The sequence below is a fragment of the Fusarium phalaenopsidis genome, assembly GCF_050370095.1.
Source record: "Fusarium phalaenopsidis strain FUZ10S chromosome Unknown contig_32302, whole genome shotgun sequence".
NCBI classification, from domain to species: Eukaryota; Fungi; Ascomycota; class Sordariomycetes; order Hypocreales; family Nectriaceae; genus Fusarium; species Fusarium phalaenopsidis.
The window spans coordinates 3,291,653-3,316,312 of NW_028145405.1; the positions used below are offsets into that span (position 1 = coordinate 3,291,653).

General features: G+C 54.4%; 6 protein-coding genes and 1 non-coding gene across 7 annotated transcripts; 3 read left to right on the forward strand and 4 right to left on the reverse strand.

The window, feature by feature from the left end:
* Positions 1 to 425: 425 nt before the first annotated feature.
* LRP88_08381 (Aldehyde/histidinol dehydrogenase) lies at positions 426 to 2,106 on the forward strand (the record flags this gene model as incomplete). The annotated part of the gene is made up of 2 exons (XM_083244889.1): positions 426 to 999; positions 1,052 to 2,106. The coding sequence occupies 2 exons, from the start codon at positions 426 to 428 to the stop codon at positions 2,104 to 2,106; spliced, it is 1,629 nt and encodes a 542-aa protein (XP_083099383.1).
* A 3,625-nt stretch (positions 2,107 to 5,731) lies between these two features.
* LRP88_08382 (FAD binding domain-containing protein) lies at positions 5,732 to 7,840 on the reverse strand (the record flags this gene model as incomplete). The annotated part of the gene is made up of 4 exons (XM_083244890.1): positions 5,732 to 6,024; positions 6,078 to 7,118; positions 7,170 to 7,549; positions 7,623 to 7,840. 4 exons carry the CDS (start codon positions 7,838 to 7,840, stop codon positions 5,732 to 5,734), a joined length of 1,932 nt encoding a protein of 643 aa, XP_083099384.1.
* Positions 7,841 to 11,815: 3,975 nt separating this feature from the next.
* On the reverse strand, positions 11,816 to 13,050 carry LRP88_08383 (SDR family oxidoreductase; the record flags this gene model as incomplete). The annotated part of the gene is made up of 2 exons (XM_083244891.1): positions 11,816 to 12,564; positions 12,660 to 13,050. The coding sequence occupies 2 exons, from the start codon at positions 13,048 to 13,050 to the stop codon at positions 11,816 to 11,818; spliced, it is 1,140 nt and encodes a 379-aa protein (XP_083099385.1).
* A 679-nt stretch (positions 13,051 to 13,729) lies between these two features.
* LRP88_08384 (uncharacterized protein) lies at positions 13,730 to 14,568 on the reverse strand (the record flags this gene model as incomplete). The annotated part of the gene is made up of 3 exons (XM_083244892.1): positions 13,730 to 14,035; positions 14,085 to 14,377; positions 14,427 to 14,568. The coding sequence occupies 3 exons, from the start codon at positions 14,566 to 14,568 to the stop codon at positions 13,730 to 13,732; spliced, it is 741 nt and encodes a 246-aa protein (XP_083099386.1).
* A 1,379-nt stretch (positions 14,569 to 15,947) lies between these two features.
* On the forward strand, positions 15,948 to 20,499 carry LRP88_08385 (Indigoidine synthase A like protein-domain-containing protein; the record flags this gene model as incomplete). The annotated part of the gene is made up of 5 exons (XM_083244893.1): positions 15,948 to 16,259; positions 16,380 to 17,056; positions 17,110 to 17,400; positions 17,454 to 18,376; positions 18,662 to 20,499. 5 exons carry the CDS (start codon positions 15,948 to 15,950, stop codon positions 20,497 to 20,499), a joined length of 4,041 nt encoding a protein of 1,346 aa, XP_083099387.1.
* A 118-nt stretch (positions 20,500 to 20,617) lies between these two features.
* Positions 20,618 to 21,082, reverse strand: LRP88_08386 (uncharacterized protein; the record flags this gene model as incomplete). Its single annotated transcript, XM_083244894.1, has 2 exons — positions 20,618 to 20,806; positions 20,858 to 21,082. 2 exons carry the CDS (start codon positions 21,080 to 21,082, stop codon positions 20,618 to 20,620), a joined length of 414 nt encoding a protein of 137 aa, XP_083099388.1.
* Positions 21,083 to 22,050: 968 nt separating this feature from the next.
* Positions 22,051 to 22,150, forward strand: LRP88_08387. Its single transcript has one exon. It is a non-coding gene; the product is annotated as a tRNA-Ile (tRNA).
* The last annotated feature ends 2,510 nt before the right edge of the window (positions 22,151 to 24,660 follow it).

Here is a 24,660-nt window from a genome sequence, read left to right on the forward strand (position 1 = left end):
GGGCGCAGACGGCAACCTCGATATTACCCCACACTCTGCAGCCGTTGTTTTGGAGCTGGAGGGGGAAAGAGCCCTGGAGAGAGCTTATCACACATGGTAGGTACGCCCCCCACATTGACGGTGTCGCCTCCGCACCGGCACAACTACCGGTGCGCACCTATCCAGTATAAAAGGTGTCGAGAACCCATGACTTGTGCATTCTTTCGATCCATCTGAGCTGCAGGTTGATTCCTCGTGGATTGAAGAGTCCAATTGCTATTCCTCTTCTCCCCCCTTGCCCCTCCATCTCTTGCTCCCTCACTTACACACAACCTACCTCCCTCCCTGTCGCCATCATGCGTCGCCTCATCTCCCGCGGCATGACCGCCTCCAGCCGCTCTTCTCCGGCTGCCTCGTCTCGATCCTCCCTCCTCGCCTCCTCCAGAATGACCTCCAACGGTCCCTCGTCGGTCGCTGCCAGGCGGATACACGCCACGGCCAAGCAGCTCCAACCCGTCACTGCCGCCCTGGCCTCGACCGCCACGAGCTATCCCACCACACACGAGAAGCTCGATGCCGTCGACACCCCATACTTCATTAACAATGAGTTCGTCTCCTCCAAGACTGACAAGTTCATTGAGCTGCACGACCCGGCCACCAACAACCTCGTCACCCGCGTCCCCCAGATGACCGACGAGGAGATGAAGGCGGCCGTCGCCAGCGCCGAGAAGGCCTTTGAGTCGTGGAAGAACACTACCGTCATCTCGCGCCAGCAGATCATGTTCCGCTTCGTCCAGCTCATCCGCGAGAACTGGGACCGCCTCGCCGCCAGCATCACCCTCGAGCAGGGCAAGACCTTTGCTGACGCCAAGGGTGACGTCCTCCGCGGTCTCCAGGTTGCCGAGGCCGCCATCGCCGCCCCCGAGCTGCTCAAGGGCGAGGTCCTCGAGGTGTCCAAGGACATGGAGACCCGAACCTACCGTGAGCCTCTGGGCGTTACGGCTGCTATCTGCCCCTTCAGTGAGTACCTAGTTCCTATACTACCATTGGGCTCTTGCTAACATATATATAGACTTCCCTGCCATGATTCCTCTTTGGTGTATCCCCATTGCCACCATCACTGGCAACACACTTATTCTTAAGCCCTCTGAGCGCGACCCTGGTGCTGCCATGATCCTTGCCGAGCTTGTCCAGAAGGCTGGCTTCCCCGAGGGTGTCGTCAACATCATTCACGGCGCCCACCGCACCGTCGACTTTATCCTCGATGAGCCCGCCATCAAGGCCGTCAGCTTCGTTGGTGGCAACAAGGCCGGAGAGTACATCTTCAGCCGCGGTTCTGCCAACGGCAAGCGTGTCCAGGCCAACCTGGGTGCCAAGAACCACGCCGCTGTCCTTCCTGATGCCAACAAGAACCATTTCATCAACAGCGTTGTTGGCGCCGCCTTTGGTGCTGCCGGTCAGCGCTGCATGGCTCTGAGCACCCTCGTCATGGTTGGTGAGACCAAGGAGTGGCTCAGCGAGGTCGCCGAGCGAGCTAGGGAGCTCAACGTCAACGGTGGCTTCGAGCAGGGTGCCGACCTCGGACCCGTCATCTCTCCTCAGAGCAAGGAGCGCATTGAGAGCCTCATTGCCTCTGCCGAGAAGGAGGGCGCCACTATCCTCCTCGACGGCCGTGGCTTCAAGCCCAGCAAGTACCCCAACGGAAACTGGGTCGGCCCTACCATTATCTCCAACGTCACCCCTGACATGACCTGCTACAAGGAGGAGATCTTTGGCCCTGTCCTCGTGTGCCTCAACGTCGACACCATCGACGATGCTATTGATCTGATCAACAAGAACGAGTACGGCAACGGCACTGCCATCTTCACCCGATCTGGCGCCACCGGCGAGACCTTCCGCAAGCGCATCGAGGCTGGCCAGGTGGGTATCAACGTGCCCATCCCTGTCCCTCTGCCCATGTTCTCCTTCACCGGTAACAAGAAGAGTATTGCTGGTGGCGGTGCCAACACCTTCTACGGCCGACCCGGTATCAACTTCTACACTCAGCTCAAGACGGTGACTGCTCTGTGGCAGAGTGCTGATGCTGTGGCTAAGAAGGCTGATGTGGCCATGCCTACTCACCAATAAAAGGGTTGCATGATGGAATTGAATGGTATTGGAATTAAGCGATGGGTTCAAAAGCAGGAGAAGGAGAATGAATGAATGAATGAATGAGTGGTGGAAGCAAGGACTATAATTACTAGTCACAAACAGGGGCGCAAAGCAGGCCTCATTTTGGTTTCAAGTTGAGCCATTGAGAATATCAAAACGACTGCCAGTTTCTCGGCACATTTACATATCAGTCCTCACATTACTCGTGCACTCATCCAATATTGTATCTTGTCGTATCCTTCTCGCCTGAAGCAAGCATGGGTTCCTGCATCTCCGCACACTTGTTGCATGCACGGTTGCAACGCGGGAAGCTTAACCAGGATGGAATGCAACGCAAGCAACCAAACAAGAAGCGCACAGATGAAGCACAGGCTTCCCCCCATGCTCTTAGCCTTTGCCTGACCAAGAGTCCGTGGCGTGGGCAAGTCGACTAGCGTTTGGTCAAGTGCCGATAAACCCCCAAACTTCAAACAGAACAAAGACGAGGTTGGCGGCGTTTAACGCCTCATTCACAGGGGTCATGACATCTATGGCTGGGACGAATCTTCCCATTGATGTGAATACGGGAAGTGGCATTGGATGGAATTCACTTTAGATCCAAGAGCTTTTATAGCTTCTAGACTTCCTCGCTCTTGCTCTTCCTCGCTCCTTCCTCTTTCTCTAGCATCGCCAACCAAGTCACGAGACATAGGACCAAGGTCATTATTCAGGGGAAGAGCATGAAGCCCAGAATCTTCCACCCTCGCTCTATTAAAGCGTGGCTCAAGCGAAAAAGCAAGGTCTTCTCCCGACCATGCCGCAGATATCAACAACGCAAGTCTAGACGCAAGAGCCGTGATTCCATCCGCATCACGGCCAGCGAGCCCATCACCGACGGCAAAGCCTGGCACGCACTAAAGACTCGCCATGATAGCTTCGATGACTCGTCTTCTTCTTTCATGCAGACTCTTGTTCCGTCCAACGACTCTCGTCCTGTCTCTTCATCCGAGAATACTAGCTGCCTGGATGGCACTCAAGGCCCTCCTTCACCCATGCAAGATACTCAGCCAGATCGATCTTCTACTATCTCCTTTCCTAGGTTTCTTAGGAAGTATAAGCAACTACGTAGCTCACCACACCTCTCTCTTCCCGAGAGCAGCAACCAAAGCCGGAACCCTTGCGGGTCCTCACTCGCAAGCGACAACCAACCGAATCACCCTCAAGATCTCGTCCCTGCCGCGAGTAACGGTCAGCCAGGAGATTCACATGCCCCATCTCGCAGATCACAAGCTGGGGTAGATGAACTTGTTAATCTTCCATATTCACTTTTCCTCCAAATATTCTGCCTTGTCCCTCCACACGAAATTGTCCGGTCTCGACGGGTCTCAAAGACACTGCAAAACACTCTCACAAACCAAGCCCTCTGCATGAGCTTGATTCTTGACTTCTTTCCTCGAGCACGAGAAGCAAGGATTCTTCAGGGTTTGGCCACGGGAGAGAATAGTTCAGAGATAGGGGACAATGACCTCGACACCACGGATTGGGCCACCGTCTTCGCACGGTTGGCGCGTCGTTACTGGCATCTCAGCCATGGGAAGTCATGGAGACGAAGCGAGATCGTTATAAGAAAGGATCTCGAGATTTCTCACGGTGTGAAGCCTTGGAACAGATTCATGCATGGACGCAATCTGACCGCCGACTTCCACCACTGGGATCCTTTCTGGGCTTGCGCCCCCGACCAGGGCTTGATCATCTACCCTGCTCCGAACTTGAAAAGCCTGGATGTGCTGGATTTCCGGGCTAGGGATATTGAAACGGGTGATGAATGTGTGGTGCCCTTTCAACTCTCTGGTGGATCTCTCATTCGGGTCCATGTCAGTCATAGCGTTCTGCTGTTCGCCTTTGTGGTGAAGTCGGATTCAGGATGTCGCTTCTTCATCGAGGCGTTTGACATCATCATGAAACAACCAGCACTGCCACAGCTAAGCAGCAAGGCTAAAAACAACCTCCGAGACGAACGGCTTTCCCAGCAAGCCTTCTCATCAAGAGGCCCATCTCAGTTGTTCAGCATGGACAGGCCATTAGGCCATGAGGGCCGTTTCTTCTGCACCCATAACAACACACACTTTGCCCTATACAAATGGATTCCGACCACGGATCTAGCTTTCACTGTTGTTAATCCTTTAGAGGAGTTGATCGTCTGGGACATTGGTTCCCCAGGGCCAGGCCCGCGTCCAGAGCAAAGTGAGCCGCGACGCATATTGACACACCCAACAAGCACCCTCCAGCACTTGGGGCTGTCGCAGAATTTTACCCCCCGTCTACGGAGCCTAGAACTCGACAGTATCACCCAGGATGGCCACACTGGCTCGGCCTGTGGCCATGTCTACCTTGTCGAAGACGACCATGACTTACTTGTAGGCCCCCATGCAGGCCCATCCTCGGGAGTTGGGCATTGTGTTCAGTCAACCGGTATCCCTTTATCGGATATTGGCCCGACGTGGAAAGAAATGTGTCTGGGTAAGGCTCCTCCTGTCAGAGGCGACTTACCTTTCTTCGACGCTCACTACTTTCATCAATCTCAAAATACGACGCCAGGCCTGGCGAGGTGGCAGAGGATACAGAGAGAGCATACTCCGTTTCATTATTCATGCTCAAGTAGGCCCCAGTGTTGGCGCCATGAAAGCTTCCCCTACATCACCGTGTCCCAAGCTCACGACACGGCCGCTGGCGTACGTTTCAAGGCCATCCAGTTCTTTCGCCGCCAAGACATCACTGTCTCTTTTCCGTCCGGCATCTATCCTCATCACACAGATAAGTGGGAGGGGAATCTACTCAGGGAGCACCCATTGGGGAAGGAGCAGTTATCATTCTTCTTGGGCAGGTTTGACAGCCTAACGGCCAAGGGCTGCATTTATGGTGATGAGCGATGGCTGGTGGGCGAGGACACAGACGGCCATATTAACGTACTGCGGTTTTAGAGCAAGAGTGGAGGCAGCATGTGGCATATACGACAGGGCATGTAGGTATTGAGAGAACACGGCCAAATGACAACAGGTCCAGGCGGCAACACCACGGGTCATAGGTAACATGGATGACAGTCAAGACAACGACTCAGTCGGCAAAGACAAGTTAGATGGCATCACAAATAAAATGAATTGCATAGGAGCAGCTACTAGCTATCTCACATGTCGTTGGTTCAGTAGCATCATCCCCCTTTTTTAGACAGCAGACAGATAATACCGTCCTTGCCTTGACCCCCCTCCTCTTCTATCTTCCACACAGATGGTCCCTCTTTAAATGTGCCCCCCTTCTCTTCCCCCTTCTCTTTCTAGGTTTTAGGAGTGGCGATTAGCCAATCCCCCCTTTTTTCCTTCGCCGAGGCCAGCCCAAGCTCAGTAGGCAGGGCGAGGGATTTCGGTATCAAAGACGAAAACAACAAAATGAAAACTCCGTGCTCCCGGATATACAAACAAGATGATGTCGCCATCGAGGGGTTCTCTTCCCTCGAGTTGGAGGGGGGTCCGCTATCGCTGGTCCTTGAATCGGGGGTGAGGTGGGTGCAAGCGGTCGCGTGGGCTCCAGCTGCTCATGTCTATAAACTCATTATCGCCCTCTGGGCTTACTGCGTTGGGAGTTGCATAAATCCGTCATAGTACTCGTCAAGCCATCGAGCAGCTTCGACACCAGAGTCGTCCACGCCCGAGTCCCATCTGCCAAGAGAGCCAACGTAACCGTCGGGGCGCACGTTGACAATGGCCACCTCGCCAGGTCCAAGGCTGCCAAGCCACTTGTTGGTGCACAGCGAACCACGGGTGTCCTGGTCCGGAATGTCGTCGAGATAGAAGGTCCATCGGCTGTCCTGAAGGAGAGGGGGGAGGTCCGAGATCTCGATTTCTGTCTTGGGCATGGTTGCTGGGTTATGGTTAGCACGGTGGGTAGTCACACTGAAAATGAGGGTGACTCACTGATGAGAGCAAATGTGAAGAGGTGGCTGACGACGGTGTATCGCTCTGGCCGGTAGTAGATATCCTCGGGGGCAGAGTTCCGCGGTTGGTTGGCATAAGACGCACTAGCCGCGGCAGATAGCCTGCTGATGAAAGAGTCGGTACCGGCAATGGCTCGGCAGAAGGTCTCGAGGAAAGGGCCCGACTGCTGAACATCCCACATCAGGAGGTAGATGCGGAACTGACCCAGCATGGGAATGTCAAGCTGGATATCGACAGGGTTGGAATCGATGTAACGAGTCACCTTGGCAGGGGGCAAAAGGCAACCAGGCTTGACGTCTCCCATGACAAACTGGTTGTTGCCCACTCCAGGTCGGTTGATGGCATTTTCACCGTACTCGGCACCGATACCAGAGATGAATCGGACGTTGGTCCTGAAGTTCTCGGCAAGGGCGATGGCGTCTCCACCGGCGATCTGGTTAGCGTGCTCATAGTCAAAGTTGACCAGATCCAATGCGATCTTGCGACGCTCTTCCTCATAACTCTCAAGCAGGACCGGCTTGGCCAGGCCGCGAACCGCCAAGTTCAGCTTCCAAGACAGGTTCCATGAGTCGTGCATTGAGGTGTTCATACCCTGCGCCGACTTGGGGGAGTGCGTGTGACTAGCATCACCAGCAAGGAATGCCCTGAGGTGGCCGTCGCTGAACCGGCTGGCGACTCGCTGACCGACCTGGTAGCGACCAAACCATTCAATGTACTTCCACTCCAACTGGAAGGGCGCCATGATCTGCTTGGCACGCTTCATGATGAATTCCTGGCCCAGGTCGCGACGATCAAATTTGGCGCCTGCCTTGAGCTCGATGTAAAATCGAGTCATGTTCCTCTCTCGGGGAACAATGAGAATTGATCCATGCTCCTGCGAGTAGACGAGGGTCTTGGACCAGATATCGGGGAAATCCGTAATCAACTCTCCATCCAGGACACCCCAGATGGCGGCCTGGGACATACCAACAGCCTTGACATCCGGGATGCTCTTGCGAACCTTGGAGTGCGCGCCGTCGCCTATGACAAGTCAGCTTTCATGCGATCGTGGCAAGACGCATCATCACTCACAGCCGACCAGGAATTGGGTCAGGACAGATCGCTTATCCTGGGTGACGTTGGTGCGACAATTGACCTGAAGGGGTCCCGATGCGTTGTCGGAGACATTGTACGACTCGAAAGCCATGTTTCGGCGAACCTCCTTGCCACGCTTCTTCATGTCTTCGAGGAAGAGACCTTCAACCATGCCCTGGTGAACAAGAAGAATGTAGGGGTCGAGGACATCGATAATAGGCGGGTAGTGAACTTCGCGGCCGAGTCGGTGAAGGGGCTCGTCCGCTGTACTGCGCCAGAAGGAAATGTCAAAGACACGGACACCACGTTGTAGCAAGGTGTCTGATAATCGCATCTGTCGGAAGGTCTCGATCGTCTTTGGTTGCAAGCCATCGGCTCTGTTTACACAAGTCAATTGGGAATTTTCCGGGGTGGTTACCCAGCAAAGCCGGGTCAAGAATGGAGCATTACCTTCCCACAGGTGTCTGGTCTGCTCGATCATCGACAACCTCAACGTTGATGCCAAATCTGGTCAGGTTGGCGGCCAGCATCAGGCCGGCGGGACCTGCGCCGACAATGCATACTTGGCATTCTAGAGGGGGCTCAGGCAGGCTTCGAAGAAGGGCGAGAGGGTCCTGGGTCGGGGGAGGCGAGCCTTCCTGGCGCGCGCGGCTGAATGGGTCGTCCATTGGTGTCATTGGTGTATCAGGCTGAATAACGCCGGGAACCATTATATGGTGGAAGATGTCAGGAAGATGACAAGATCATGGACGACCTCTGTCAGATCTGGCGGTGGACAGAGTGCCGTCCCGAAGCGGTTGCGACAGGCACAGGCGGCGGGCGAACGGGTGGGCGAAAGGGTAGAGGATGCTGCAGGAAGTAGGCTGGCGAGAAGTTTGTGGGAGGTCGCGGTGAGGGGGTCTGCGAGGCGATGCCCGGTGAGGTGATATCCTCCGAGATGGTCCGTCCACGCGGTCGACAAGTGCCGTATCACTCTTCGGGGATTTGTCCAAGCTCCCCGCTGTCGTTTGAGGGATCCTCGCAACCAGGGTTCGATGCGAATGTTGGGAGGGGTCGATATCAGGATCAAAGAATCGACAATGTCGGAAGGAGACTTGTTGGATTCGGCGGGAGGGGAGCGCAGGACTAATTGGATATATGATAGAATAGATCGACGAGTTGGAGAGTGGAGGATGGATGGGGCTGTCGAGCGTCGCGGGGCAAGGCGACGATTGGACGAGCTGTAACTGGCTGACAAGCTACGGGCTGATGGGCACGCAGGCGCAAAGAGGACCACGACAAACGACGGCGAGACAACAGCGAGACAACGGCGACGGCGAGGACGGGGCCGAGGGCGAGGACGACGGAGCACGGAGGGGGACACCAAGGTGAGGAAGAAGACAAGAAGAAGAGAGGGGAGAGAGGACTAAGTATGAAGCTATTCCGACCCCAAAAAGGCAGATATAGGTCAGGTAGGGAAGACCAACCGACGAACGGGCGCGCAGGCAGACAGGGCAGGTGCCGGAGAGTCGGGGATGGTGGGAAGTAGCGACCGGGGGCTACGAGACGAGGGAGGGGGGGTGTACGGTTCTGTCGTAGGTATAGGTAGGCTGTACCGTTGCTGTACCCGGGCACTTGCTTGTTCGGGGCAAGAAGGAAGGGGGATCAGTGAAAAGGACGGACAGGGTCAGGCAGGAAGGACCAGCCAAGGACCAAAGATCAAGGGCAAAGGGCAAAGGGCAGGTGAAAGTCGGGTCACAATTGCCTTCAGAAAAAAAAAATGGCATGACACGATTGTCGCCAGCACCCAGCAGGCGGAGGCGGGTCGGGGGCATGCGCCGCAAGACCTGATGAGGAGACAGAAATGGGCTGATTTCGCGGGAGATTTTGCTGGCGCGCTCCCACACGGTCCACTCAGCCGACACGGTTGACACGGTCCACTGGGTCTGGGTAGCTTCCAGGGCCCTTCCTGGGACCCTGCCCGCGCAGTAGCGGCCTTGACTTTGACTCTTTTTTCTCTTGGCCTGGGTCCCCTCAAGAGTCCTCGAAAGTCCACGAGGGGTCCACACCCGCCTGTGCAGCGCCGGCTCCGCCAAATGATGGGCCGATCTGATTGGTTGCCGAATGACAAATGTTCCTTGCGGCTGGGTCGACCCCAGAGGGCAGCCCGCTAAGATGAAGCAAGAATGGAGTTTGTTGTTGGAGAAGAAGCAGCAGCAAGACAAGAAAAAAAGAAAGATGCCCGCATTTTTGATTCAAGAGATGCCTCAAGCGCCCCGTCTCCATCGAGTGCGGAAATAAGCATCTGTAGCCAAGATCAATTGACAAGTCCAGAAGCCGCCGGGGAGATGCTGACAGCAGCCCAGCCTTGACTGCTGGACCTATGATACAGATAGCATGAGGGGAAAGAAGCAACATGATCCAAAGATCCGCCTAGAACTCTCGCCCACGCTATGCGCCCAGGCCAGACCAATCCTCCTCATTCATCACCACATGCAAACAGTACGTACTGTCACCACCACCATCTTCAACACCCAAGACAAAAAGACGTTGAACCCGTGCCGAGCTTGCGCCGTTGCTGGGCGAATCCACTCATGCACCTGCTAGTTCCGATGAAAACGTGCGTGCGTGTATGTGTGAGCTGTGTGACTGACTGCTCTGGTACTGGGGGTCAGCTACTTTCTGGGCTGTAGGTTGTATTTCGTGCAATGTCCTGTCCGCATATGCTAACCTATTCTGCCCTTTTGGTATATGGTGCAGTGATCTGGACAAGGCCAGCACCTGAGCGATGGAGGGTCGGGGTCTGAAGTGGCCTCATGTAGAGTTCCTCCGCCTGCCCTCTCTCGCGCTCGCAGCTCTTTCAAGTCGATAGTCGTCATGGCCAGGACAGGCTATGTACAGTACGTACGTACGTGGACTGGACTTGTTGCGAGGCAGTCATCAGATGGAGCCATCCATGGTCCAGCATGGGTGAGGCGGACCCAGCCCATCTCCCACACCGGTTTCCCCGGTCGTTCCCACGACGTTTCGCCAGATAGATGACGGGTTTGGCCAGCACACAGATGGCTCGGCAGACGGACGTGCTCCAGCTGAGATGGCAGGCGTGGGGATTCGGGGACTCGGAGCGAATCTGCAACGGAGCCAACATCATATGCTCTCGTGTCCGCACTAACTCGACTCGTAGGGCTCTCGGTCCATGATCCAGATGGGATCTGGCAGTAGTTCATTCAAGCTGACACGGCCGGTCTTGGCTTCCGCCGTGGTTCATGTTTATTGCCATGCTGATGTTCGGAGATTTCTCGCAGCGTCAACCATGGATGCTGTTGTATCCAATCTGCGGCTCATGGCTTATTACGGGACACCAACAGCAACACCGCCTTGCCAGATGATAACGCTCAGGTTCTGCTTCCTTCTTCAGTCATCTCCCGTCATCCAGCCGTTGGACCCCAGTCCTAGTCCCGCAGATGCGGTCTATGTAACTAACTACTTACTGCCCTGGGAGCAGTCCCAACTGTCAAATTGACAATGGTAATATGGGTCCCTCGCCACGACATGCAGCGAACGATGATCATCTCATGATGGTCCGGCAGGCTGGATCCCCTGCGAGACCCTGAACCCGTCCGCAGTCGATTATGTTCCGTTACCGCTACCGCTACCGCTGCCGTCGCCGTTTATGGTAATGTGCTTTGCTGTCTTGAGCTGACGCCGCAGTAAGCGAGCGCATCTTGCGCCTGGTTGCTGGACTCTCTCTCTCGTCTACGGTATATACACACACGCCTGTTGGTCCATCAATTGGTCGAATCACCAAGCACAATCCATGCCTGGCCATCACTCGAGCCTGGCAACATTTCATATGCACCGGCACCTTGTCAGACTCGGGGATTTGCTCGACCAGACGCAATGCCAACGGCCAACAGCCATCACCAACACCACCAAACGCATCCCCGGCCACATCTAGAGCCTGCTGTGCATGTGGATGTACCCAGGTACCAACCGTCGGTCCCGGAGACGATACGATGCACGGGCCTGCCTCTCGTGCCGTTTCATATTGGATCCTGAGCCTCACGCCGGAGACAAGCAGAAACGGACTCGGACTTTGACGCCCAAGCTCCTGCGCACGCCCTCTCTCTTACATGGGAGGTTCGTAAGGCGAAGCAAGCTCCGTGTCCTCTTGTCGGACCTTTTTTACACCGAAGATAGAGCCAGTGCCTGGCCTGGTCCCTTGCCTTTCCTTTGCAGCCCCGCCTCGAATACCCGTTGTCCAATTCGAAATCCCTTGACTCGGGTCGATTGTGGCAGCACCATCATCAGATCCTTGCGATTATCTCTATCACCGGCTAAAAGAATTTTTCATAAAGAATTTTACTTTCTTTTCTTTTGGTTGCTAGGATCACAATCGATATCTGAGCGTCGTACGGTCTGTTAGTCATGAAAGTTATGCAACCCACATCCGCTATGGACTTGTTGGACACGATGAACTCTCAACTCCCCGCTCTTTGGCTTCTCTCTTGGCCTTCTCCCTTGCCTCGTCCCTCGTACTATGGAGCTTGTTTGACTCGACAGATGCCCGGCATGCCGAGGCTTTCTTGCTTCAGCCCGCCACGTTTGGCCAGCTAACCTTCTCCTAGCAGCGTCTGCATCATTCATCATGCCCCGACAACGGCCTAGACGCCAGGGACCAGCACTGCGCTCTCGGTCGTGTCATTTATGCCCCTCTTAAGATGATGATCGTCCTCATAAGCGGCGTCCACGTCCTCAATCACCTGTCTACCCCTAAAGTTGTTCATATACGACTGCGCCTTGGCTCTCAGTGGAATGGCATACCAATCCGGCAGCATACGAAGAGCGGCCAGAATCATGCCGAATCCCGGGATAACAACGTAGCCGCTGCGTCCTGTGAGGACCTGCTTGACTACGGCGTCAGCCACAGTCTCAGGCTCGAGCTGCGGCATGAGAAAGTCCGTCTTTTGGTCATAGCCAGTAAAGAGAGCGGTCTTGGTGTGGCCCGGGTGGACTATCACCATCCGGACCTTGGGGGCGTTGTATCTCGTAGTCAGCTCGGCCGTCAAGCCTTCGTGGAGAGCCAATGAGGCGGCCTTGGAAGCTCCATAATCAACCATGTTGGGAATCGTCAGCCAGGCGGCGTACGATGCCACAGTGACAATCATGCCATGGTTGTTGGCGACCATATCGGGGACAAACGTCCTGGCCGTCCAAAACGGTGCAAGCGAGTTGACGTCGAAAGTGAAGCGGACGTCGCCCGGCTCAGCTTCCAATACCGTCTTGCCCCGGGCCACGCCGGCGTTGTTGATGACGACAGTCGGGTGTCCGACCTGAGCCCTGACCTTTTCGGCCACGGCTTCCACGTTTTCAGGCGAGCGAAGGTCGCATTGAAAGTGGTGCACGTTGGCCGCTGCTCGCGTTAAAGTTAGCATCATTCACTTCACTCTTTGCTCTGCACCTCCGGACCGGGGTCCGAAGGATGGAGATAGAGGCGGGAGAACGGACAGACGGCGAAGGACATGGGCTGGACATCCAGCACCACGACCGTTATGCCCCGCTCATCGAGCAGCTTGACCATATGGCCTCCGATGCCTCCGGCACCGCCAGTTACCAGCACGATCTCTCGAGTCCAATCATACTTGTCGTTGACCCAATTATTTCGAGCCTTTTCCGACGCCCAATCGCTGGCCCAGCGGACGAGGGCGACGCAGAAGAGCGTCCCGAGATGTCGGGAGGCAGGATGGAGTTTGGCGAGGTCTTGGCCCGACTTTGTGAAGCGAGCGAGCAGCACAAGTGGGAACAAGAGGGCCGGGTTTAGCACGGTACGACGGAAGAGGCGGAGGACGACATCGGCACAGAAGCCCTCGCGTGGAATCAGACATTGATGCATCGGCATGACGGCGGTGATGCTCGGTGGGGCCGGATGGACGTGTAAGTGATGGACGGTATCGCCGGCTCGCGAAGTAGAGAGCCGAGTTCTCAACGAAATTAGAGTGCGAAAACACGGAATCAACGGACGGGTGATGGTCTCATTTTTAACAAACATGACAGCTCTCGCATCTCGAGCTCGCAGCTCCTACTTTCACTTCATTGGAGCCTCGGCACGCTATCCCATGATGGCGTCCGTGAGAGTTTACTACACATTGGGCAAGCTATTTGCGAGGGGGTGGAGAATCAGAGCTGCGTTGGGAAAGCCATTCGCCGACTTTTCGGCATAGTGCTCTAGCCGAGACACGGCCAGCGAATGTTTGCCTGTTGAGGGCCAAGAGGGCAGATCCGCGATGTTGCAGTGAGTGCATCACTTACACGGACCGAGACGGACAGCCTCGGTGAGGCATGGTCGACCCCGCAATGGACCACCGCTGGAGGATGGGAGCGGGTTGTGAGAGGCTGGTTGGTTTGGCGAAGTGGTGACCTGCATTGGCTAGCCGAGTTCTGTTGGTTGGCGGCGTAGATGGGATAGGCTATTTCAACAGCTATCATTGAGGTTAGAATGTCTTGGACAGCGGTGGACGGGCTTGATCAAGTAGGAGCTCCGTCTTAAGGGCGGCCAGATATTTAACGACGGTCAATATTTACAGGATTGCAACCATTATGCCCACCAGCCCCCCAGCAAATGCCATCAACCCCAGATTGGCGATCGCCGCCCCAGAGTCCTTGTCCCCCGCCTCAACCTCTGTCGCATCTCCTGGGGCAAACAGCACGCCGACCTCGTTGGCCGTCTCTGCGTCGACATCTTCATATGGAAGCAGCTCATTGGATAAGTCGTCGCAAGAGGGGCGATCATCATCCTCTTCGATCGAATTAGTGACGGAAATAGGGACGTCGAAAATGGTATAGTAGTCGTCGCTGTTGAGTCTAAAATTTTGCCGGATAGAGATCTATGTAAGTCAGCATCATGTAAGTTGGGGCGGAACACCATTCAAATACATTATAAATGCCCCGGTCGCTCTCGTCATCCTCTGGCTTGCCGTCACCCACCAAACAATCGGGCCAGATCCAGTTGACGTGTTTGACGGTGCTGTCGGGTTCCTGCGCCATGATTTCGCCGAGGCTCGCGTTGTTGGCGCTAGCCGTGCCATTCGAGATGGTAAAGTTACGTCCCGTGGTGTAACTGTAAAGAAACATCTCTATGCTGAAAATCTGGCTGGAGGCATCTTCTTCGTATGGTGGCAGCGGCAGCTTGCCGTTCGCCGTCACATCGATAGAGACATGTAGCGTGTCTTGAGGGTATTAGCAGAGCGTTGGTGTTGAGTGCATGGTACCTACCACCTCCCAAAGGAGTGTCTGGTTGAGGGGCATTTAGCACAACGAAGCCAGGGGTGAAGATTTGGCCGTTGGAAATGGTAAAGTTGCCCGCCAGCGACTGTCCAGCCAGGAACAGCAACGGCACGAGCAGTCGTGATACTGTCATGATGGCAAATGTGCACAGTAAAAGTGTGAAACCGGGGAGAGAATCACCAGAGGAATCATGATGGAATTAATTGCCTATATCTACAACTTGAAACCGGAAATGACGTCCGTCAAATCTCTCCAGACAGGTGTGTCCATACCCTGGACAGACGTTTTTGGAGGGGTCATTTCTGGACAAAAGAGAGAAGCGAGATGACACGGATATTCAGCCGGTTAAACATGAGTGTATTCTTCCAATGCCTCAAGATGCTCTATCAGTGTCAGAAAGAAGTCTAGAAGCAAATATAGAGTCGGTGTAGAATATTCCGCGGCATGTCTCATCTTACGCCTGTCAAAGAGCAAGTCCATTCTCTCAGATCCATGTCTGTCTCATCTGAAAGTCGAGCCCTAGGCAGGGATCAGGTGGCGGCCCGACAACATTTTGTGAATTAACTCAAACGGAGGCAGGGACTAGCTTGCATGAAAGAGACTTGACAAGCACACATCGGATGCAATAATTCCGGGGCCCAATCTCTGCAGACGCGAAGCAACCCTTGAAACCACGTTCTAGAGATGGTTCATGTCATGTCAAACCATGCGAGTTTGACAGGTCAGGTTGCTTTGGTCGCATATATGTGTCCTCGATATAGCCGAGTTGAACATCCAATCCATATGGCAACACTCTTGAAGGATCCATAACGTCAAGGAAAAGGAAAAAACATGGCGATCCAGATCCCACAAACTCGCATCGATCGGTTGTGGCGGTAGAAGGACTCCACTCACCCACACAGCGGAAAGAAATCAAGTGGAGATGGGCATTTTCCTTGCCCTTCCATTTTCTCTCTTGGCGGGACAGGAACAGGAAGAGAGAGCCACTTTCGTCGTTACCGACGGCGCCCTCCGACGGCCGAGTGAGGCGCCCGCTTCCTTGTGTTCTAGCCCCAGGGCCCCGAAGCGTGGCTTTTGGCTCGCCGCAGGACAGACGTTGGAAATCAGACTGCGTGTATCCTGTGGAGCTTTTTCTAGACAAACACCATCGAATCCCACGAATCTCGACTCGAGCAATTGTCTCTTACTGGTCCTTGTTACGTTGTTCAAGTGGCAAGCGCTGCGAGTTCGCCTATCGGAGCTTTTGATAACCTCCATCTCCATATTGGATTGGCTTATCAAATCAACCCCGCCAACCAATCCACCAACACAACTCTGCTTGCTCATCACATCACATCAACCACGCCATTCATCCAGGGTTCCCTACAAGTTACCAATTGCGCCTTCTTTACTGCTTAGTTAGCCAGCACCATGCTGACTCCGCGGCTACCCAGCCTTATCTCCCGGCATGGCCCTTCCATGTGGCGTTGCTCCGGCCCCGGGGCTCGGCCGGTCCATGCCCAGCGCCGCCTCATGAGCGCGGCCGCGTCACTGGCTGGCGTACGAGAGCTGCTCAAGGTCACGGATGAAGTTGCCGACGCTGTTGCCAGTAACAAGCCTGTCGTGGCTCTCGAGTCAACCATTTACACCCACGGAGCGTTGGGCAATGACCTGGCCCGTGAGCACTCGGAGCTCGTCCGCAGCCATGGAGGTATCCCGGCTATTATTGCCATTGTTGATGGAGTGCCCAAAGTCGGTGCCTCTCCAGAGGAGATTGTTCAGATGATTGAGAGTGGAAGCGCTGTCAAGGCATCCAGAAGAGATATCGCCTACCTCACGGGAATGGTAAGAGGGTGTTTGTTTTTGTGAATGATGATAGTTCGGCTATAACCGTCGACTATCAGAGGATTTCTTTGCTTTCATACACCCAACAATCATCGCACATGACTAACTCGGACTGTCTAGGGACTTACAGGACGTAAGATTCATGGAGGAACTACCATCGCCGGAACGATGCTGCTAGCAAGGCTCGCTGGTATCCGAGTCTTTGGCACTGGCGGCCTGGGTGGTGTCCATCGTGGTGGACAGGACTCAATGGATATTTCTGCTGATCTCACTGAGCTGGGCCGAACCCGGGTTGCTGTTATTAGCAGTGGCTGCAAGGGTTTCCTCGACATCCCGAGGACTCTCGAGTTCCTTGAGACTCAGGGTGCTTATGTGTCGACCTTTGCCGACGGTAGGTCTGGCAATATTGACTTTCCTGCATTCTGGGCCCGGGACAGCGGTGTCAAGAGCCCTTCTGTCGTCTACACCGAGAAGGAGGCCGCTGCCATCATCCTGGCCCAGGAGAAGCTCGGCATCGAGTCGGGTCTGCTCTTTGCGAACCCAATCCCCGAGGAGTTCGGCATCCCGGCCCCTAAGATGCAGGACTACATCGAGCAGGCTGTCAGGGAGGCCAACGAGAAGGGCTTCACTGGAAGCGCCAACACGCCCTACATCCTGGGCAGGCTGAAGCAGCTGACGGGGGAGAAGGCGGTCATCGCCAACAAGGAACTAGTGACATCCAACATCACCCGAGCCACCAATGTCGCTGTCGAGCTGTCGAAGCTCATGTCTCCCGGGTCCGAGCCCGTGAAGACTTTGTAAGTTGCGGCGATGATTGCATGGTCTGGGGATAACGTAACTCTAATTGTAGCAGTAGCAATCCATCACCTGCTGCTCTACCTGCTGCTCCCTCTCAGCCCCAGGAACCTGATGTCGCTGCGGATAGCAAGGCCGATATCCTTGTCGCCGGGTCCGTAGCCATTGACCTGAGCTGTGACTACTCCGCCCCCAAGTCAGGCGATGCCTCGCCTGTCCTCCATACCTCGAATCCATCCACCATCAGCCAGTCCATCGGAGGAGTCGGCCACAACGTCGCGCTTGCTGCACACTCCGTGAGCAAGCATGCCCGAGTTAGACTCTGCAGCATGATCGGCGACGATGTGTAAGTAAAAGTCGGAAAGACGACCCTCGCATAAATGCTGATGCAAAATCCAGCGCTGGCAAGACTGTCCTAAACGGGCTCAAGACCTCGGGTCTGGATACGACTTACATCCGACAGCTTGGGCACGAGTACCACGGTTCCAACAGGACAGCACAATACGTTGCTGTCAACGATGCTAATAAGAACCTGGTCATGGCCATGGCTGACATGGGCATCTTCACACATCACTCATTCCCGGAATACTGGAAATCCGCCGTCCGAGGCACCAAGCCCAAGTGGTTGGTGGTCGATGGCAACTGGAGTGAAAAGGACATCCGGGCTTGGCTAAAGGCAGGCCAAGATCAAGGCTGCAAGGTAGCCTTCGAGCCCGTGTCGACAGCAAAGTCGATGAACCTCTTCTGCCGCCAGAAGGGTCACCCAAAGCTTCGAGTCTTCCCAAAGCCCACCGTTGATATCGCGTCGCCAAACAGCTACGAGTTGGAGGCCATGTATACTGCGGCTCGTGACAATGGCTATTTTGACTCTCCTGAGTGGTTCGACGTCATCGATGCGTTCGGAATGAGGGGAGCTCGGGATCGCTTCGTCAGAGCTACCTCGGCAGAGCTGACAGATGCAGGAGTCCCTGTTCAGTCTGTTCAACTCCTCCCCTACATCCCGACTATCGTGACAAAACTTGGACCTCAGGGCGTTCTTCTGACCACTATTCTTGGCCGTGACGACCCTCGACTGAAGGACCCCGACTCTGAAGAGTACATTCTTGCTCGAGCGACAACTGATCACCCAAGCATTGGCGGTCTATACATGAGGAAGTTTTCAGCCGCTGAGAGGGTCAAGAAGATCGTCTCCGTCAATGGAGTTGGTGACACATTCTTTGGCGTTTTGATCTCTGGTTTGGCGCAGGGTGGCAAGGTTGAGAATCTGATTGACGTGGCCCAGGCGGGCTCTGTTCTCACCCTCAAGTCTCCAGAGTCTGTGAGTCCCGACTTGCACCGGCTGGAGAAGGTTTTGGCGCAGGCGGCAGCGCTATGATTGGGATATCTGAAGTGGAATTGAAAATGGAATGGGAAATAAATAAGAATACCCTAGGCATCAACACGAGCATATTCAAGTTCATTGACGTTCAAGAAGTTCATGGGTTCGTATATTTCCAGGGTTAGGGTTGCTGTCAGCCTTTTGGCACTTACACGTGATTGGTCAAGTCCCCACTCTTCCACTAGTAAGACGAGCCTATCACAGCCTGTCGCTCATGCAAGGCTGTGAGGACCCTCTAAAAAAATTCCACGCCCGTTGACATTTCGCCCAAGCCAGAACCTACAGACTTCCCACCCGTCGCGAGACTCAGCAGCAACAATGGCGCCGCCGCAAGACGAAGACATGCAGGACCTCACGTCCTCTGAGAGCGAGGATAATTTCGACTCGGAAGATGAGGTTCCGAAGCAAAAACCGACCATCGCCCTCTACGACAAGGACTCGGACGAGGAGGAGCTGGAGCGACTAGTCCTCGGCAACAAGGCGAGCTTCCGGGCGCAATTGTTCAAGGATGACTGGCTTTTTGACTCTAGCAAGGAGGCAGAGGGTAAGGAGCTTGAACTTGTGGGACAGGACACTGCTGGACTGGAGGATGTCGACGATGCGGATCTTTTCATGCTCGACACGGGCTCCGGGCCAGCTGCAGGCGCTGAAGTCACCAAGTCTACGAAGCCTGTAGACGGCAATGCCCCCGCCTGGGAAGACAGCGACGACGAACGATTGGTCATCTCTCTCGCCGGAGCCACGCGCCTACGAAAACTGCGATTAACAGAGGCCGAAGACCTCGTCAGCGGAACCGAGTACAGCAGAAGATTGCGACAGCAGTACCTCCGACTGAACCCGGCGCCAGCATGGGCCCGCGAGGCAGACGGACGACCTAGCAAGAGGAGGCGACGGTCCTCTGCCGCTTCCGACTCTTCAGATGCCGATAGCGATTCCGACTCTGAGATTTCCGCCCAGCCCCTCGAGAAGTTTCTCCGCGACGTCAACCGCCTGGCTGGAGCTGGATCAACAAAGAAGCGACGACTACGGCCCGAGGTTATCGACATCCAGAGGACGAGAGAGATTCCAGACCAGCACAAGGCCCCTGTTACCTGCCTCTCCTTCCACCCCGAGTACCCAGTTCTCCTGTCGTCAAGCACAGCATCTGTTCTGTACCTTCACCACATCGCACCCTCCGCGCATCCCACGCCTAATCCTCAGTTGATGTCGGTACAAGTCAAGCAGGTTGACGTGCGAAGGGCCGAGTTCATGTATCCCAAGGGCGACAGGGTGTTTTTCGCTGGACGACGGAAATACTTCCACCACTGGGATCTTCAGTCGGGCACGGTGCAGAAGACGACGCAGATTCTCGGTCACCGACTGGAGCACAAGACCATGGAACGATTCAAGCTCAGCCCTTGCGGTAGATATATGGCGATTGTGGCTTCTACCAAGAAGGGCGGCGGTATCATCAACGTCATCAGCACAATATCCATGCAGTGGATCGCCGCTGCCAGACTCTCGAGTGTCAACGGAATTGCCGATTTTGCCTGGTGGAGCACCGGAGACGGAATGACTATCCTGGGCAAGGATGGACAGGTTGGCGAGTACAGCATGGAAAGCCGTTCTTTCGTGGGCGTCTGGAACGACGAGGGTTGTGTTGGCGGTATCGTCCTGGCTCTCGGTGGCCACCAGGGCCCGACGAATCTGGGCGAGGATCGATGGGTTGCCATCGGTTCCAACAGTGGCATCACAAACATCTATGACCGAGCCGAGCTTATCGTGCCCCAGGCAGAGGAGCTTACTATCAAGGAGCGGCCGACACCCACCCGAGTCTTTGAGCAGCTCGTCACCCCCATCACACACATCGCCTTCTCCCCTGATGGCCAGCTCATGGCCTTCGGAAGCCAGCACAAGAAGGACGCGCTACGACTTGTGCATCTTCCGAGCTGCACGGTCTACCGTAACTGGCCTACGGAGCAGACACCCCTTGGTAGAATCTCAGCGGTTGCTTTTGGGCGACAAAGTGATTTGCTGGCGGTTGGAAACGACACGGGTAAAATTCGATTGTGGGAGATTAGGAGTTAGGTACATAATGAGCATGAGAACGGCGTATGACTATTGGCAGCTTTTTTTTTTTCATGTGACTTTGTCTATCTCCAGGAACTTCATCTTCCTCAACAAACAGGAATCGTATCCTATTTAATTATCCAAACATGTGCTTCAGCAATGCTCTAAGCGGGTCGCCCTTGTGGAGTTTGTTCTTTGGGTAAAAGGAATTGGTCTCCGCCGTGTATTTGACCAAAGCACGTTTGTCCTCGAAGAACTTGACGTCGTCGGGTTTGTTCTTGCTCTTGAGAAACTGTCCGATGTTGACGTTCACATTCTTGATCGCCTAGCACAAGTCAATATCGAGACCCTTGTATACACACACATGTTGACATACATCGTGGTACTTCTCTTTGGTATCAAGACTACCGGACAGGCCGAGATCGACGCAGAGACGCTGGAAGTCTCGCAGGGTCCCGCCTCGGATATAGGCCTTCCACCGAGTGACAAGCCGGGCCTTCTTCTTCTTCTTACGGTTGGAGGGCCTCGCGGAATCGATAGTCAGGCCAGCGACCCCCTTAGATAAGTCTTCTGCTGCGTCCTTTTTGATCCAGCGCGACATAGTTGTTGCAAATTGTCTAAGTTGGTACATTGTGTGAATACCTGGTCGGCAGATGAGGCTTATAAGTGTGGTGAGTCCTGGATCCGGGTCGAGGGTGTTTAATGCAGAGGAAGGTAAACCAAAGATAGGCAACGATCAACGGCCAGCAATGCTTTCAAAGTGGGAAATGCTGAGTAAATAGGGACATGAATAGGCCTGAAATGTTTTGATATCGCACACAAATGCTGTTACCTAGTGGCATGCCACTCGCCGCAGAACGCCTGGCGGCATGTCCCAAATGCAAGATGCCGGCTGGATTCTCGAATAGATGAGTATTTATAACCGTAGTACTCTCTTTGGCTCCAATTAGACAAATAGGATTAGCAAGTTCAACCCTGAATTGACAGGGCCACCCACATTGTTTGTTATGCGACTTGCCGTCGAAACCTACTCTCAAGGTACTGTACAGGACGCACCCAGTGTGACGGCTACACTTCCTCTGGACAGCTGAAGGCGTCAGGCGAGGAAGACACGGCACCGATGCATCCCTAAACTCATTACATCGTTGTGATGGGGACACAAGCCCGCTCCTCGACTTTGATTGACTCCACAAGAGTCTACAGAGCAATATTAAATCATAGTTCCGACCTTAGCCTTACTACATCGTGTATTCGATGCTCATCCGAGTCCTGTCCGATAAGCCTTTAGAAAACAATATCCTCAACAGGGGTTCATGTTTACACTGGCATTCACATGTCTAGGTATGTTGCCGTTTCTCATCAGCGGACTATCGAAGATATGACTGGTGGGCTGTACCAAGTTGCACAATGGAGCTATACACATGACATAATTCACCTATGCCTCCTTCGGCCAAGGAACAGGGCTCTGGTGGTGTTGTTAGATAGGTACAGCAACATAAACTCCAGAGAGTTCTAGGTCATTGGCTGTCATAGTTTACAATATTGTGATCCGTCTTCAACAGTTGATCGGCTTCCGTAGCTCAGTTGGTTAGAGCGTCGTACTAATACTTCAGTTTACACTGTAATATCGGTGATGCGAAGGTCTCAGGTTCAAGCCCTGGCGGGAGCAATCCCATTGGCCGTCAACTGTTATTTTTTGCTCTTTGATGCCCTTTGCATCTCTCTTTTTTACTCTAAATATCAGATATCGCGACTTTTCCGTGGTGTATCTATTTCGGGAGTGAGTTACCCAAATAGGCAAGTTTTGGTTTCGAGGCCCGGGAAGGAGGCCATGGCCGCGACCTCCTGGCCCTGACTACTCCAGCTCCTAGCTCGCCTGCCAGGAGCTTAGCCCAACGTCAAGGCCCAAGGACTCCCTGCTGTTTGTCGCTAACTAGTGTCCTTTGGGGGTCTTAGGCGCCCTTCGCTTGCGCTCCGCAATTGATTCGCATTTGCTCATGCAAGTCAGTCATGTTGTTTGATGCCTTATTAATTACCTGCAGTGACGTGGATCTTCAGAACGTGGCACCAAGCAAGCCGAGTTTCGACGCCGGTTGGAATCCGGGGTCATGAGTGGGCTTCTCTGCTGCATGGGGCCTCAATCCGAAAATTCCTCTTTGGACTTCCTTCGTCTTGGACTCGGCCACGACAGCTTGGGTGTTGTTGTCGTTGTTACCTCAATGCCACGTTGACGACGGATGGAGGTGCAGCGTTTTGAGGAGAGCATGACAGTTCACGGGACCTATCATGCCGATACAATTCCGTGTGGCCGCTACCGAATCCCGATTCATGATCATTTTCGGGCTGTGCCGGTCAGATGGTTCCCGGCAAAGCCGCTTGCAGCCTATAGAGTTACGGGGTGGTGATTCTACATGGGTTGCAATTCTATGTTGCTTGGATTTACAGCCACGGACTTATCCTGCCGTGTGTGGATAGAGTTAACCTATATGGCAGGTAGGCAGTGCCCATTAATCAGGGTTTTTCCAAAGGACGTCCCTAGGTTGGTTCCGAAAAGTCAGACAACTATACCGGGAATGAACGGACATAGTTATGTCGGCGTAGCGGGTGATTGAGCACGGCCGGCGGGTGCCGGCCATCATCGGGACAAGTCCTGGCCGTGACCGATAACGAAGCATGTCTGCTCCAGACGGATGAAAGCCGGGGAAGACTTTGATGGGGTTGCCGGTCCCGGTGCATCGGAGACAACTTGTGCACGGGTTCATGTACAGTATGTGAGGGAATGGAGACAGCCGTTGAAGCGGGGGACAACTGAACAAGTAGAGAATGCGAGGCAGTATCCGAGTAAGGAAGAGTGGTGCGATCTCATGAGACAGAAGAGGAAGATGCGGGATGATAGGTGCCGTATTGGTGTAGGGTATGTAGATGGATGATAAGCTGGCATGTGCAGCCGGAGAGAATCGGGTGGATGGAAACATGGGTTGGTAAACAGGCACTGACCTCGGATGTATGATGCTCATCGAGTCGAAGAGTTTCTCGTTATGGTATGTGTCGGTTCTGGCGATTGTCGAGGCACGGGAGTTGGATGTCGGATCAACGGGGCAGGGATGGAAGACCAGGGTTGAGTTGAGCTGGATTGGCCGGGCTATGGCCAAAGAGGACCTCAGAAACAAGACAAAGACTCGAGGAATTACATTTGACAGAAGAGGAAGAGTCTCAGCCCTGCAATGCGGTGCAACGCAATGTGTGTAAAATGGCACCCCGTACCAAAAGAATGGAGAAGCCTGGCAAGCCCGCGCAAGCATGATCCGACTTTGGGAAGTTGGATGAGCAACAGACCTGGACCAATGGCTGGGACAATTCGCAGTGGGCAGATGGTGACGTCTGGATCCTGGACTCAAGGATCCCATCGCTAACCGGGTGCCAACCCACGCAGGCTCATGCGAGAGCTTTCAGAATTTAAAGGTTTTTCTTTTGTACCAGAGCAGCAGCCAACCGCCAAATTGCGCCTTGCAGCGTGGGCAAGTCAATGCATTGCAGGGAGCGCGGGATGTGTCCGCGGGGCGTGGGTGACGGGTTGGCCAGACCTTCTGTCTCGAACTCGTTGTACAATTGAGGCACGGCTTGGCTGAGATTATGTTGTTTTCCAATCTCGTCCACTCGCTACTGCTTCTGCAAGACTGTAGTATCGAGAGGAATGGGGTGGTGCAGCCTGTAGGGGTCTAAGGCTCAAAGGCTCGAGTTTGGTTGGCCAGCTCTGATCGGGCTACTCATTGCCGAGCCAAAATGAGCGAACAAGAATCAAGACAATAAAAACCAAAAAAGATCAGACATGATGCCACCGGGATGCAGCCAACCAATCCATCGGAGTCAGGAAAAGAAACTTCCAAGAGGCTGGCTGACCTCGAACTCACCATGGATCCAGGTCGGTCAGATGCTCGGGATCCAGCATCAATCACCGCCAGGTATCACAATCCCACTCCCGTGATCGTCAAGACCTGGTATGCGAGTAACCTGTGGCGTGGATTGTGACCGGGAGCAGGGATGAATCCCCCGATCGCCCTCTTTTACTCGTCCCAGATGCCGAGACCTGAGAGCAAGACGAGATGAAGAGAGGGGTTCGTCTGTATTAGCGAGAACGGGAACAGAGGACACTGACAGGAGAAAAGACCCTGAAGGGTC